At 44.4% G+C, this 16,581-nt stretch overlaps 1 protein-coding gene across 1 annotated transcript in view; it reads right to left on the reverse strand.

The window, feature by feature from the left end:
* The window catches only part of CSMD3 (CUB and Sushi multiple domains 3), a 3,551,396-nt gene that overhangs the window by 282,694 nt on the left and 3,252,121 nt on the right, over nucleotides 1–16,581 (reverse strand). The window contains 2 exon segments of the mRNA XM_029591914.1: nucleotides 6,347–6,520; nucleotides 10,882–11,061. Coding sequence (XP_029447774.1) covers nucleotides 6,347–6,520; nucleotides 10,882–11,061 — 354 coding nt within the window.

Genomic DNA, 16,581 nt, shown 5'->3' on the forward strand with positions numbered 1-16,581 from the left:
GCTTGCACATGCCGCCGAGCCTATGCAAATTAGGCTTGGCATGCGCAGGAGCAGGTTTTCGGGGTTACGCACGTAAGACTTTGAAAATCTATCCCATACTGCATAAGCCTGTCTTGCTCCAACCCAACAAATGGGGCCTGACACTTCCAGCTTCAACATGCCATGCTCCAACCAAATCTAAACAATCATGATCCTTTGTTTATTTATTTATTTATCAAGTTTTATATATCGTCATTCGGTTTTGTCATCACAATGGTTTACAAAAATATGATGGTTTACAAAATTACGATAGTTAACAAGGTTTCCAAAACAGGTTCAAATGATTGTTAACCTAGAGACATCAATTTGCAAAAATTATTTGTTGATCAGTTTTTACATATTTCAATTCTTTGTTATAATATAATCTTATATTGAGATCCCAGATTTCCTAGGGTTAAACCGGAGGGGGTTGGAGTTTTTACTTCATTGTGTGAGTTGGTATGCTTTGGTGAACATCCATGTTTTTAGATCTTTTTTGAAAGTTTTTAAGTTTTCTTGTGTTCTGAGTTCGATTGGGAGGGTGTTCCAGAGTTTAGGGCTTCCTAGAGAGATTCCTCTCTTTTGAGTTGAGGTGAATTGTTTGGAATGAGTAGGTGGCGTCTTTAAAAGTCCTTTATTTGCTGATCTGAGATTTCTGTTTGAAGTGTGCATTTTTATGGAGGATCTTAGCCAGTTTGTTTGTTTTTCATATATAATTTTATGTAGTATGGATAGTATTTTGTATTCTATCCTGAATTTTATTGGTAGCCAGTGCAGTGATATAAGTGTTGGAGTATAATTTCAAATAAACTTTGCAGTCCCTAAGAATGCTACATTTTCTGCCTGCATAGGTATTTTACAAATGCTACATGGACATGACACTGACAACACCACTACTTTAGGGGGTGTTACAGCTACACTTCCCACTGCATTGCACTAATCCTACCATTCCAGTTTTTAAAAATTATTAACACCACTTCTGCTACTGCTGCACCAAGCTATTATTGCCTCATTATGGTTGGTCCATGCTTGGTCCACTGCTCTGTGCATGTGCAAGAAATGGTAATCATCTTTGGGGATGTTATGGTTAACTTCTTGCTGTGTTGCTCTGCTCCTACCATTCCAGTTCTTAAAATATACCAATACCACTGCTGCCGCTGCCATTCCAAGCCAGTCTTGGCACCTTAGGGGTCTTTCTCCACTTTTTCAGCTGTGTTCAAGTTCTTGCCAAATCCTCTTCCCCTACTGTACTTGCCTACTTTTCATCCTGCCCTATACCAGAGATGAGCTTCATTTTTCTGGCTTGGGTCGGGTTTCGGTTCAGGCGCTTCGTGGGAAAACTCGTTTTCCCACGGATCGTTTTTCGCCAAAAACAAAACTAGAACCTGAACCCGAAACCAGGAAAACAAATTAAAAAAAAAAAAACACGAATCGGAAAAAAACCCGCAAATCGTAAAAATAAAACACACCAACCCTTCACATTTACTTTCTTATAACCCCCCACCATCCCGATCCCTCCCCAAGGCTTACTAAAAGTCCCTGGTGGTCCAGCGGGGTCCCACAAGAGATCCTCCATGCCATCAGGCTGTCAGGCCTGCTATGACTCAAAATGGCGCCGATAGCCTTGCCCTTATGATGTCACAGGGGCTACCAGTGCCATTGGTCAGCCCCTGTCACATGGCTCCTACCATTGTAAGGGCAAGGCTATTGGCGCCATTTTGAGTCATAGCAGGCCCGACAGCCCAACGGCATGGAGGGAGGGATCGCTCGCGGGACCCCATTGGACCACCAGGGACTTTTAGTAAGTCTTGGGGAGGGATCGGGATGGTGGGGGGTGTAAGATGGTGGGGGGGTGTAAGAAAGTAAAATTGAAGGGCTGGGGTGGGTTTTTTGGGTTTTTTTTTAATACATGTGCCCCTCCCCCCGCACTAACCAAAAAAACGAATTTTCCCCGAAGCTCAGGGAAAATCCATTTCGTGGTTCAGGTCCTCCCGAACCACAATGAATTAGGCAATTTTGTTGAAATTGCCTAATTTGTTATAAACGAATGCACATATCTACCTTATACATGCATATTTTGCAAAGTTACTGAGATGCTCCTCAGACTTTTATTACCATTGTTCCTCTATGGTACTCACTTTCTTGCTATCTCTTGCACTTTCCATGGCTATCTATTGTTCTGCATACTTGCTGCACCACTCCATTGACCGTAACTGATTTCATGGCCCATTTGCAGTTCTATCTGCATATCTAACTGCATACCATGGTTTATTCTATGACACAAACATATGCTACTGGACTGCAGGATCAGACATGTGCTTTGTCAGGGAGAAGCATCTCCCTCTCCCGGTTACCTATATGTTTGAACAAAATGACTGGCATTGCCCATGCCACTCTGCCTTAATGCTATCCCCTCATCCTATACCTTCAGATTCTTGTTCTCTTCAGCCTTGCTGACATGCACACATTTTTTACCTTGGGGTTCTTAGCTGCTTCCGGTCACTATACTTTCTTGTCGTTCTCCAGCTCTTACATTTTGAGGTCTTCTTGCCAATCTGGGGTGCTGCTGTGCACCTCTCCAATGCTTTTGAAATCTTGATACCACTCTGTTTGATTTTTGGTCCCTTTATCTGTACCTTGAGATTTTTCCAACCATGTTTTCTGTTTTGTTCCACCTTCATGGTGCCTTAGGATACTGATGCCACTTTGCCTTTCGTAATGCCATCAAGTGTTCACATCACTGGTGTTGGCAATCTCTTTTTGCACCTTGGGATGTTCTTCCTCCTCTTGCTGCTTCTTTGCTCCTCTCAGAATGCTTTGGAGATCATCTGCAAATGTTGGTGCCCTTTTGCCCCTTTGTGGAGCCTTAGGCTACTATTTATGCCACTTTTGGTGCCACTTTGCTACAGTCTCAGTTTCTTATAGCTCTTTTCCCCTTCTATTTGTTTCTTCCCACAAGTTTCATTAGAATTGATAAGAAAATCACTATTATGGAGCCCAGAATTAGATCACAATGCTTCCCCATTGTTTTTAAAGGCAAAGAAAAAAACTAATGAAATGAATAAACACATGGGGGGTTTTTTGTACTAAAATTAATGAAATAAATTTGGGTCCGAATGAAACTAATGATAGAACCAAAACATTTTTTTTCTTCTACACATCCTAGCATTTTTTGTTTCATTTACTATCTAAACTCTGAATAGATAAGGAAATTTGCATTTGGTCAGGCATTCACTTGCCAATCAAAAGCAATTTTGTTTTATGGCCCCAGTTTTGAAAACCAACAAAATAGAACCAGATGTGATATCTGTCCTGGGAATACAAATAATAATTAATCATGGTTTACCCTCATAATATTTGATTCTGCAAGGAATGCCCCCCTCCCCCTTTTATTTCAGCCTCAGATCTTTAGCAAACTGACAAATTAAGGTTTAATGTATCCACAACATGAGTATGGGTAAATTTATCCTGATGGCATCAATCAAAAACCAATAAGATCATCAAACCAGGTCACTGTCACACCAAAAACACAATGACTACATCAATGTGAGCCAACAATTGAATCCCCTGCTAGACCATTAATAACAGCTGCTCACTAGTGCTACACTCATTAACCAAAGCATCACACAGAAATGCCACATTCAATCTAACCCTGGTTTCAGCTATATAGAATCTTGCATGTCCACATGCCTTAAACAGAACAGAATATGCAAACCCTCTGATCCCATCCTGTCTGATCTAACATAGAAAGTAAAAACCTCTGTCTTCCACCAATTCAACTAAATATAGTGCAACTATTTTCCAACCACTATCACCATCTTAGAACCTGCTAAGTCCCAGCTATGCCATCTTCTATAGGAGTAACTGCACATGAAAAACCCTTCTTTCCAGCTACCAATGCACTAAGAGGGGCCGATGCAATAAAGGCGCATAGAAAGCGGGCGCTGAACAGTCAGCGCCCACTCTCTTAATGCGCGCATGCCCCCCCCCCCAAAGGGGGCACCATGCAATATTCAAATTAGGGGGTCACATTGGCAAGGATGTACTAAGGGTCGCTTGTTACCCTTAGTGCATCCTTGCTAACGTGAACCCAAACGGTTTTCCTAACTTCCGTATGCCGGTCACGAAAACCAATGGCAATAAACCCGGTGTTGGTTTTCGTGACCACCGTATGGCAGTAAGGGAAACCGACGCCGATAAACCCGGCTGGTTTTAAACCAATGCCAAGTTTAGCAGCATCGGTTTCCCTTACTGCCATATGGCGGTCATGAAAACCGACGCCGATAAACCCGGCATTGGTTTAAAACCATCCGGGTTTATCGGCATTGGTTTCCCTTTAAAACCCTCTATTGCATGGCATTCCACGTGACCAGATCAGGCTAGTGTCTGTCAGCCTTTATTGAAAAGCAGGGGAGGAAGCAGGGATGGTGCCAGGGAGACCCGCGGTGGTGGAAGTGGAGTTCACGGGCTGTGGTGGGCGGTCCCCGGAAGAAAAGGCGGTGAGACACCCCCTTAGCAGGGGCCAGGGAGAGGGGAGCAAGGCATCCGCTGTTGCTTCTGTGTCATTCTTTTAAACAGGAAGCCCCGGACAGCAGGAAATCACCAAAACTGTCAAGAGAAGACGGGGAGGGCAGGCGCGAGGTAGGAGGAAGTGACAGAGAGAAAAAAGAAAGGCGGGGAGCAAGCAGAGATGGGTGACCATACGGCAGTCATGAAAATTGACGCCGGATTTATTGGCGTCGGTTTTTGTGGCTGTCCGCCGCTAAGGAAAACCGACGCTGATAAACTCGGGATTAGTTTTCAGTGACCTAGTCACGAAAACCAATGCTGGGTTTATCAGCTTTGGTTTTCGTGGCTGTCTGCCGGTAACAAAAGTTTATTTTCTTGTATTTTTTCTTTTTCTTCTTTTTTCGATACTCACATCAATTAACGCCTCTCCTGGCAGGCATTAATAGATGACAGTTAAATGTGCGTCGGAGATGCACCTTTTTCTTTTTGCATCGGGAGTGAATGTAATAGCGCTCTTCACATGCAAATTCACATTGAATGGATGCTAATCCCCTTATTGCATTAGGGGATTGATTAGCGCCTATTCTACCCGTGTCCAACTGCACGTTAAGAGTGCACTCGGCTCAGCGCACCATATTGCATTGGCCCCAAAGACAGTATAATGATGAACCAAATATCATCCTTGTCCTGGTCCCTGCCATTTCACAAATGGGCCACCTTCAAAGCTACAGATATACTTACCAGGTTTTTATGTATCTAATTACAATACCGTCTCCATTTTCAGCAGGTATGACTGTATCCAATCAATTTTAAAACCTCAACTGACACCAAGTAATTAACTGATGTGCACAGCAGGAACAGAGGTTCGATGTAATCTTTACATCCCTCCTTCCTATCCTCCCTCCCCCGACCCTCCCCCCCTGCCCACCCTCCCCTTACTTCCTCCAATCAAACCTGATACCTAAATTATTTTATCATCAAGACATAATGTACATAAGTTATATGCCATAATATTATTTTTTCCATATATTCCTGTTATAATTGTTACCATGTTATATTTGTTACCTTGTTATCATGTTATAATGTAAAATAGGGCAGAACTCGCCCTATCCGCCCAGTTACCTGTAAACCGATGTGATATCTCGATTGAATGTCGGTATATAAAATAAATAAATAAATGAATAAATAAATAAATAAATATTATTTATTTATTTGTTTATTAAAAAATTGTATATTCTGTCTATGCAGTTGATTTTATTATGAGCGGATCACAAATAAACATAGGCCTTCATTCGTATTGACACACTGACAATTGTAAACATATTTCAAATATTAAATAACAAGAACTAAAATATAAGTAATGTTCCCTATCCAATGGTAATCAATTTGCAACTATCTAGGTGTTAGTAATGAGCTCCTGCCTTATATATAAGATATAAATACTGTGGAATAGAGCATTATACAAGAAGACAGGCCTTATATAAAAAAAGTTGTAACCTTTTTCCCAAGGCTCTTCAATAGCAAGAAGAAGCATATTCCATCTGTGAGGAGTAATCACTGAAAAAGCCCAATTGTGAATAATTTGAAGCCAACAGGACTTAAAGTTAAAGATGATAAGCATTAATTTGAATAATCACAATAAGTATAGAGGAATATATGGTTGTAAAAGTTTCTTCAAGAAGACCAGGCCAGTTTTCAAAAGTACCATAAAGATCATTTTCAAAAACATAAGTAAGTATAAGATAACTTAACATTGTTAACAGAAGGAAATGTAATAAAAAAAAGGAAAAGGCTGAACAAATAGAAAGACAGTACTCACGCAAGCACTGGGGTACTTCACCACTCCATGTTCCATTCCCAACGCAGGTCAGCACTGCAGGAAAAGATAGCTCATAGCCAGGGGAACAGACATAGCTAATGCTAAATCCCCAATCAAAATTTGTTCCTTCCAACTTTCCATTAGAGATTTGGGGGGCAGCTAGGCAGGTTACAGCTGTAATAACATTAAAAATAATTAGGCACAGATGTTGCAATATGTAATTGGCACCTGGTTACTAGATTAAAAAAAAATATGCTGATCTAACCTTTCTGGAGGACAATACTGTAGATTATATGATGTTTAACTGCTAAATGTCTAGAAGGGTAACTGCAGTAAAGGTTTTGTGTTAAATTTTAAATGTTGCTTGAAATGTCCAGAAAATACTGTATGTTCTGCATGAAACATTTTGTTATTGGTAGCATGGTGTTTATATGACATAAATGCTAGGGATGTGAATCATTTTTCAACGATTAAAATTATCGTCCGATACTGTTAATATCGTCTTAAATCGTTATAGAACACGATACAATAGAAATTCTAACGATTTATCGTTAAAAATCGTTAAATCGTGTTAGTGCGCACTAAATCGAGTTAGTGCGCACTAACTCGATTTAGTGCGCACTAACTGAAAATGATACAAATAAACACTTTCCAGGTCACTGAAGGTCAGTTAGGAATGAATATGTGTTCCTATTGGCTGGCTGCCCTCTTATCTATTGATGTTACCAAGGTTACCACTGAGGTGATGGTTGGGGGGATGGGAAATGGAACTGGAAACTAACGAACACCAACAGAAAATGAAACAAAGTGTTCACACTTCCCAGGTCAGTAAAGGTCACTTAGGAATGAATATGTATGTATGTATTCCTATTGGCTGGCTGTGCTCTTATCTATTGATGTTACCAAGGCTAACACTGAGGTAATGGTTGGGGGGATGTGAAATGGAAACAGTTGGAAGCTTGACAAAAAAAGTAATGTAATGATCAGCACTCACGTGACTAGAACTTGTTTGTTTATTATTTTTGTTAGCAGGCACCTGAAATGCTAGTGCATGTTGAATTTGCCAATCACTGTGCATTTTAGAAAGGTGGTCCTGGCTGGAACTGTACACAGTTCAAATATATGTAATTGATTGTTGGTAAGTGTATTTTTTAAGTAGCCACACTGGCACAAGTATGTTTACTTTTCCTCCTACTTAACTCACTAGCTCAGCTTTGTAAGAAGGGCTTCTCTGCTTGTGTGTTGTTTTTGTTTGGTGTGAGGAGAGCAGAAACATCAGATCTTTATTCAATCTACTACAGACATCTCTTACAGTGCCCTATCCCTATTAATACCAGGAGTGTTGTGTTCTTCCTGCTCCCTCCCTGCATTACTAGTGAGAGGCTGGCTTCACAGACAGGGGGGAGCTGCCTGACCCTCACTCCTGAATTCCCCCATGTCCCAGCTAGTGAATGGTGTGTGGGTAAGGGGGGGGGGGGAGGATGGTGAAGTCTGAGACAGCTCCCTCCCTGCATTACTAGTGAGAGGCTGGCTTCACAGACAGGGGGGAGCTGCCTGACCCTCACTCCTGACTTCCCCCATGTCCCAGCTAGTGAATGGTGTGTGGGTGAGGGGGGGGGGGAGGATGGTGAAGTCTGAGACAGCTCCCTCCCTGCATTACTAGTGAGAGGCTGGCTTCACAGACAGGGGGGAGCTGCCTGACCCTCACTCCTGACTTCCCCCAGGTCCCAGCTAGTGAATGGTGTGTGGGTGAGGGGGGGGGGGGAGGAGGATGGTGAAGTCTGAAACAGCTCCCTCCCTGCATTACTAGTGAGAGGCTGGCTTCACAGACAGGGGGGAGCTGCCTGACCCTCACTCCTGACTTCCCCCATGTCCCAGCTAGTGAATGGTGTGTGGGTGAGGGGGGGGGGAGGATGGTGAAGTCTGAGACAGCTCCCTCCCTGCATTACTAGTGAGAGGCTGGCTTCACAGACAGGGGGGAGCTGCCTGACCCTCACTCCTGACTTCCCCCATGTCCCAGCTAGTGAATGGTGTGAGGGGGGGGGGGGGAGGAGGATGGTGAAGTCTGAGACAGCTCCCTCCCTGCATTACTAGTGAGAGGCTGGCTTCACAGACAGGGGGGAGCTGCCTGACCCTCACTCCTGACTTCCCCCATGTCCCAGCTAGTGAATGATGTGTGGGTGAGGGGGGGGGGGAGGATGGTGAAGTCTGAGACAGCTCCCTCCCTGCATTAATAGTGAGAGGCTGGCTTCACAGACAGGGGGGAGCTGCCTGACCCTCACTCCTGACTTCCCCCATGTCCCAGCTAGTGAATGGTGTGTGGGTGAGGGGGGGGGGGAGGATGGTGAAGTCTGAGACAGCTCCCTCCCTGCATTACTAGTGAGAGGCTGGCTTCACAGACAGGGGGGAGCTGCCTGACCCTCACTCCTGACTTCCCCCATGTCCCAGCTAGTGAATGGTGTGTGGGTGAGGGGGGGGGGGAGGATGGTGAAGTCTGAGACAGCTCCCTCCCTGCATTACTAGTGAGAGGCTGGCTTCACAGACAGGGGGGAGCTGCCTGACCCTCACTCCTGACTTCCCCCATGTCCCAGCTAGTGAATGGTGTGTGGGTGAGGGGGGGGGGGGAGGAGGATGGTGAAGTCTGAGACAGCTCCCTCCCTGCATTACTAGTGAGAGGCTGGCTTCACAGACAGGGGGGAGCTGCCTGACCCTCACTCCTGACTTCCCCCATGTCCCAGCTAGTGAATGGTGTGTGGGTGAGGGGGGGGGGAGGATGGTGAAGTCTGAGACAGCTCCCTCCCTGCATTACTAGTGAGAGGCTGGCTTCACAGACAGGGGGGAGCTGCCTGACCCTCACTCCTGACTTCCCCCATGTCCCAGCTAGTGGATGGTGTGTGGGTGAGGGGGGGGGGAGGAGGATGGTGAAGTCTGAGACAGCTCCCTCCCTGCATTACTAGTGAGAGGCTGGCTTCACAGACAGGGGGGAGGTGCCTGACCCTCACTCAAGCAGAGAAGCCCTTCTTACAAAGCTGAGCTAGTGAGTTAAGTAGGAGGAAAAGTAAACATACTTGTGCTAGTGTGGCTACTTAAAAAATACACTTACCAACAATCAATTACATATATTTGAACTGTGTACAGTTCCAGCCAGGACCACCTTTCTAAAATGCACAGTGATTGGCAAATTCAACATGCACGTGTCTGCTAACAAAAATAATAAACAAAGAAGTTCTAGTCACGTGAGTGCTGATCATCACATGTGAAGCTTCCAACTGTTTCCATTTCACATCCCCCCAACCATTACCTCAGTGGTAACCTTGGTAACATCAATAGATAAGAGCACAGCCAGCCAATAGGAATACATATTCATTCCTAAGTGACCTTTACTGACCTGGGAAGTGTGAACACTTTGTTTCATTTTCTGTTGGTGTTCATGAGTTTCCAGTTCCATTTCCCATCCCCCCAACCATCACCTCAGTGGTAACCTTGGTAACATCAATAGATAAGAGGGCTGCCAGCCAATAGGAAACCATATTCATTCCTAACTGACCTTCAGTGACCTGGAAAGTGTCTATTTGTATCATTTTGAGTTAGTGCGCACTAAATCGAGTTAGTGCGCACTAATGGGGAGTTAGTGCGCACTAATCGGAAAAAACAATTTTTAACGATTTTTCAACGAAATAATCGTGCCAAACACGATTTTCTTCTCCTGCCACACGATTTCTATCGTTAAGACGATATGGAAAACGATTCACATCTCTAATAAATGCTACTAATGTAAGCTCAGCTATGACCTTTTCATTCTAGTTCTTGGCCATGGTGGCCATCATGAATTCCAACAAGCCTAGTACTTAGGAAGAAGAGAATGTGCTGCTTATTGCCATTCTATTCCATTTGGTCAATAACAGTGTTTCCTTTTTTTGGCTGAATTTTTCCATGCCAATTATCATAAAATAGGGAATTTTTATTTTATAAAATCAATATAAAACTATGAAGCTTATTTTGTAAGAAAAAAATAAATAAACAATGACTAATTCACTAAGGGAAAGATTCATCCAATTTTCATGGTCATGCACTGATCGCACATTGTAGAAATATTCAAATAAACAGTCAAATTGTATATCTAGGATGATTTGGACATCTCTGCTTAATAGTGCAAGATGTTGCAGTTAGCTTTTGGCTGGATAAATAATATGAAGTGGTTCCCATGTTTTGGCTGATTGAATTAGGATGAAATATTTTGCAAGTAAAGACAATGCTTTAGCAGGATTCCCACAGATAAAGAACACAGATATTCAATTCAGGCTGTCACAAAAATATCCTTTTAACCATATCCATGAGATCCTGTACATAAACTGTCCTCACCCACAAACACAAAACCACCTGCTTACATTTCAGTAAGTGAACAAACAAGTGTTTCACAGCCAAATGCACAGTTTGAGTTTGCTATTATGAATAATGTTTTGGCTGCTTCTACTGAATGCAAAATTGAAACAGAAGTAGAAAAAAATACAAATGTCCTTGAGAAAAGAAAATACCTTTACAAATTGGAGCTACTCCACTCCAAGTGCCATTAATAGTGCAAGTCCGTATTCTGGAGCTCTTGGGTTCCATTGTGTAGCCAGGTTGGCATATATAAGTAACATTCTGTCCCACAATATAATCATCTCCATATCTAATGCCATTAGCTGGTATACCTGGATCCCCACAACTGATTACTGTAAGTGAAGAAGTTAAAGTAAAAATGGTTAAAAAAAATAATAATGCAACTTTGTCAATGAGAAAAATATGCATTTGACGATTTATACTCAAATAGAAATATGTATAAAGTCATAGGAAGAAACAAGCATATACTTCAAATGGATCATAAATATGTTGGTAATCATACCAGCTACATGAATACAAACTGTAACTTGAATGCAACAATGGGCTTGTCATATTATGACAACTTTATCTTAATATTTTATTTCATTTTTTTAAACTGATACTCAGTTCTAGTGATGAAAACAAAGATTTAGAACATAAAAGATTTTCATTTTCAGCTAAAAAACTATTTTTAACTCAAATAGGGAAATGTCATTTCAATCACCGATATTCAACAAGCAAAATGATTTTTGTGAACTGTTTTTGTCAGAGAATGTCATGTGCTGTTTATAGTCAGCATGGCTTCTCTTAAAATTATCCATTGTTTTGAATGAAAAGGTTTCAATCTCAGTAAGCATTTTAGAAAGTCAAAAAACAAGATATTGTGTTTCGGAGAAATGGAGTGGAAAGAACATTTGGCTATGATTTAGGAGTAGAAATACACAAACAATTCAAGTGAAGTGAATGACAGCCTGGTTCAAGTTTGAAATAATTTTCAGATTTCACCAGAAATGCTAGTGTACTTTCATCAGAAGTTTTCTTCATATCTGATCTTTTGAAAGGAATTATAAAAATCTAAAGCAGATTTGAAAAAAAAAAGTTTCCTTAGATTTATCAGCAAATCAAAAATGAATTTGCAAGCCAACTAAAGGGGTTATTTTCCAAGCCACATTATGGGTTTTTTGCATGCGAAAAATGCCTTAATGCATGTGAAAAACTAGGGATGTGAATAATTTTTTAACGATTAAAATTATCGTCCGATAATTGTAATATCGTCTTAAATCGTTATAGAACACGATACAATAGAAATTCTAACGATTTATCGTTAAAAATTGTTAAATCGTGTTAGTGCGCACTAACGGGAGTTAGTGCGCACTAACTCCGAGTTAGTGCGCACTAACTGAAAATGATACAAATTGACACTTTCCAGGTCAGTAAAGGTCAGTTAGGAATGAATATGTGTTCCTATTGGCTGGCTGCCCTCTTATTTATTGATGTTAACCAGGTTCCCACTGAGGTGATGGTTGGGGGGATGGGAAATGGAAATGGAAACTCAGGAACAATAACAGAAAATGATACAAATTATTGACACTATCCAGGTCAGTAAAGGTCAGTTAGGAATGAATATGTATTCCTATTGGCTGGCTGCCCTCTTATCTATTGATGTTACCAAGGTTCCAACTGAAGTGATGGTTGGGGGGATGGGAAATGAAAACTGTTGGTAGTTGACAAAAAAAGTAATGTGATCAGTCAATATGACTAGAACCTGTGCCCTATTCCTGATACCAGGGGTGTTGTGATCTTCCTGCACTCAGTGCCCTATCCCTGATACCAGTCTGAGACAGCTCCCTCCCTGCATTACTAGTGAGAGGCTGGCTTCACAGACAGGGGGGAGCTGCCTGACCCTCACTCCTGACTTCCCCCATGTCCCAGCTAGTGAATGGTGTGTGGGTGAGGGGGGGGGGGGAGGATGGTGAAGTCTGAGACAGCTCCCTCCCTGCATTACTAGTGAGAGGCTGGCTTCATAGACAGGGGGGAGCTGCCTGACCCTCACTCCTGACTTCCCCCATGTCCCAGCTAGTGAATGGTGTGTGGGTGAGGGGGGGGGGGGAGGAGGGTGAAGTCTGAGACAGCTCCCTCCCTGCATTACTAGTGAGAGGCTGGCTTCATAGACAGGGGGGAGCTGCCTGACCCTCACTCCTGACTTCCCCCATGTCCCAGCTAGTGAATGGTGTGTGGGTGAGGGGGGGGAGGATGGTGAAGTCTGAGACAGCTCCCTCCCTGCATTACTAGTGAGAGGCTGGCTTCACAGACAGGGGGGAACTGCCTGACCCTCACTCCTGACTTTCCCCATGTCCCAGCTAGTGAATGGTGTGTGGGTGAGGGGGGGGGGAGAGGATGGTGAAGTCTGAGACAGCTCCCTCCCTGCATTACTAGTGAGAGGCTGGCTTCACAGACAGGGGGGCGCTGCCTGACCCTCACTCCTGACTTCCCCCATGTCCAGGCTAGTGAATGGTGTGTGGGTGAGGGGGGGGGGAGGATGGTGAAGTCTGAGACAGCTCCCTCGCTGCATTACTAGTGAGAGGATGGCTTCACAGACAGGGGGGGAGCTGCCTGACCCTCACTCCTGACTTCCCCCATGTCCCAGCTAGTGAATGGTGTGTGGGTGAGGGGGGGGAGGATGGTGAAGTCTGAGACAGCTCCCTCCCTGCATTACTAGTGAGAGGCTGGCTTCACAGACAGGGGGGAGCTGCCTGACCCTCACTCCTGACTTCCCCCATGTCCCAGCTAGTGAATGATGTGTGGGTGAGGGGGGGGGAGGATGGTGAAGTCTGAGACAGCTCCCTCCCTGCATTACTAGTGAGAGGCTGGCTTCACAGACAGGGGGGAGCTGCCTGACCCTCACTCCTGACTTTCCCCATGTCCCAGCTAGTGAATGGTGTGTGGGTGAGGGGGGGGGGAGAGGATGGTGAAGTCTGAGACAGCTCCCTCCCTGCATTACTAGTGAGAGGCTGGCTTCACAGACAGGGGGGAGCTGCCTGACCCTCACTCCTGACTTCCCCCATGTCCCAGCTAGTGAATGGTGTGTGGGTGAGGGGGGGGGGTGGAGGATGGTGAAGTCTGAGACAGCTCCCTCCCTGCATTACTAGTGAGAGGCTGGCTTCACAGACAGGAGGGAGCTGCCTGACCCTCACTCCTGACTTCCCCCATGTCCCAGCTAGTGAATGGTGTGTGGGTGAGGGGGGGGGAGAGGATGGTGAAGTCTGAGACAGCTCCCTCCCTGCATTACTAGTGAGAGGCTGGCTTCACAGACAGGGGGGAGCTGCCTGACCCTCACTCCTGACATTCCCCATGTCCCAGCTAGTGAATGGTGTGTGGGTGAGAGGGGGGGGGGAGAGGATGGTGAAGTCTGAGACAGCTCCCTCCCTGCATTACTAGTGAGAGGCTGGCTTCACAGACAGGGGGGAGCTGCCTGACCCTCACTCCTGACTTCCCCCATGTCCCAACTAGTGAATGGTGTGTGGGTGAGGGGGGGGAGGATGGTGAAGTCTGAGACAGCTCCCTCCCTGCATTACTAGTGAGAGGCTGGCTTCACAGACAGGGGGGAGCTGCCTGACCCTCACTCCTCCGGGGTATTGTGATCTTCCTGCACACAGTGCCCTATCCCTGAAAGAAGGGGTGTTGTGATTTCCTGCATGCAGTGCCCTATCCCTATTAATACCAGGAGTGTTGTGATCTTCCTGCACGCAGTGCCCTATCCCTAATACCAGGGGTGTTGTGATCTTCCTGCACACAGTGCCCTATTCCTGATACCAGGAGTGTTGTGATCTTCCTGCATGCAGTGCCCTATCCCTGATACCGGGATGTGTGCAAGAAGATCCCAACACCCCCGGTATCAGGAATAGGGCACTGCGTGCAGGAAGATCACAACACCCCTGGTAATAGGGATAGGGCACTGTGTGCAGGAAGATCACAACACTCCTGGTATTAATAGGGATAGGGCACTGTGTGCAGGAAGATCACAACACCCCTGGTGCCAGGGTTAGGGCACTGTGTGCAGGAAGATCACAACACTCCTGGTATTAATAGGGATAGGGCACTGTGTGCAGGAAGATCACAACACCCCTGGTGCCAGGGTTAGGGAACTGTGTGCAGGAAGATCACAACACTCCTGGTATTAATAGGGATAGGGCACTGTGTGCAGGAAGATCACAACACCCCTGGTGCCAGGGTTAGGGCACTGTGTGCAGGAAGATCACAACATTCCTGGTATTAATAGGGATAGGGCACTGTGTGCAAGAAGATCACAACACCCCTGGTGCCAGGGTTAGGGCACTGTGTGCAGGAAGATCACAACACTCCTGGTATTAATAGGGATAGGGCACTGTGTGCAGGAAGATCACAACTCCCCTGGTGCCAGGGTTAGGGCACTGTGTGCAGGAAGATCACAACACTCCTGGTATTAATAGGGATAGGGCACTGTGTGCAGGAAGATCACAATACCCCTGGTATCAGGGTTATGGCACAAGTTCTAGTCACATTAACTGATCACATTACTTGTTTTGTCAAGCTACCAACTGTTTCCATTTCCCATCCCCCATATACTGTCAGTGGGAAGCTTGGTAACATGAATAAATAAGAGGGCAGCCAATAGGAATACATATTCATTCCTAAACTGACCTTAACTGACCTGAAAAGTGTCAAATTGTATCATTTTCAGTTAGTGCGCACTAACTCCCAGTTAGTGCGCACTAATCGGAAAAAACGATTTTTAACGATTTTTTAACTAAAAAATCGTGCCTAACACGATTTTCTTGCCCTGCCACACGATTTCTATCGTTAAGACGATATGGAAAACGATTCACATCTCTATGAAAAACACCATAACGCTTGGTGCGATACTAATTTGGAAAAGGGGGAGGAGTTTGGGGTGGGCTTTTTGGCAAAGTGCACTGGCTTTGCAATGCCACATTGCACAGTTTTAACATGGGAAATAACTACACCTTTTTTATTTGTGTTAAGCTGTGCAATATGGCTTTATCACACTTTGTGATGTTTTTGCAAATAGTTTTTTCAGGAGAGAGAGAGAGTGAGAGAGAGAGAACACCTTGATATAAGGGCCTTCTAGTAGTTAGGTATTTATACCTCTATATGAAGACCACCTAGTTACTCGAGGTGAGGTTTAAGTAGTAGTGTAGGGGTTAGGGGCCACTTTTACATTCAGAGTGAGACATACGAACAGAACCGTACACTCTTGTGAAGGTTTGATGTCCTTCGGAGTGAGGAAACTCACACAAAGATGAGACTTGTACAATGTTCTCTCAACCTAGCTTGATGGACTCTCTAACTGTTTTACATTCAATTAATCCAATACATCATAAAAAAGCTGATCATCCAATTTGGTTATTCAATTCACCCGGACTAACCATATCCACCTTAGAGAAGGATTCAACAAACTCTTAACTCTCAGATGCCTAAAACTGCTTGCCCTTAGTGCCTCCTTGCTAACATGAACCCAATTGGCATCGGCGGTTCACCGGTTAGGAAAACTGATGCCGAGTTTATCTGGGTCGGTTTTCCTAATTGCCACACAGCTGCACAGTAAGGGGGTTCAGGAAACAGATGCTTGTCATTCGAGGTCTGTTTCCTGCACCTGACTGCCAGTGTTCTTTTATTCTCTATATTTTAACTTTATTTAGTTTCACTTTTCCTCCTCCTCCAGGCAGGCGTTAATTACTGAACGCTAGATGTGCATCCTAGACACACATTTTTGTTTTTTGCATCTGGAGTGAATGCTAATAGCCTCAATCTCATACATTTGCATGTGATTAGCGCTTTTAGATTCACTCTGCATTAGACATGCATTGAATAGG

This window comes from Rhinatrema bivittatum, chromosome 2 (assembly GCF_901001135.1).
Source record: "Rhinatrema bivittatum chromosome 2, aRhiBiv1.1, whole genome shotgun sequence".
NCBI lineage: Eukaryota > Metazoa > Chordata > Amphibia > Gymnophiona > Rhinatrematidae > Rhinatrema > Rhinatrema bivittatum.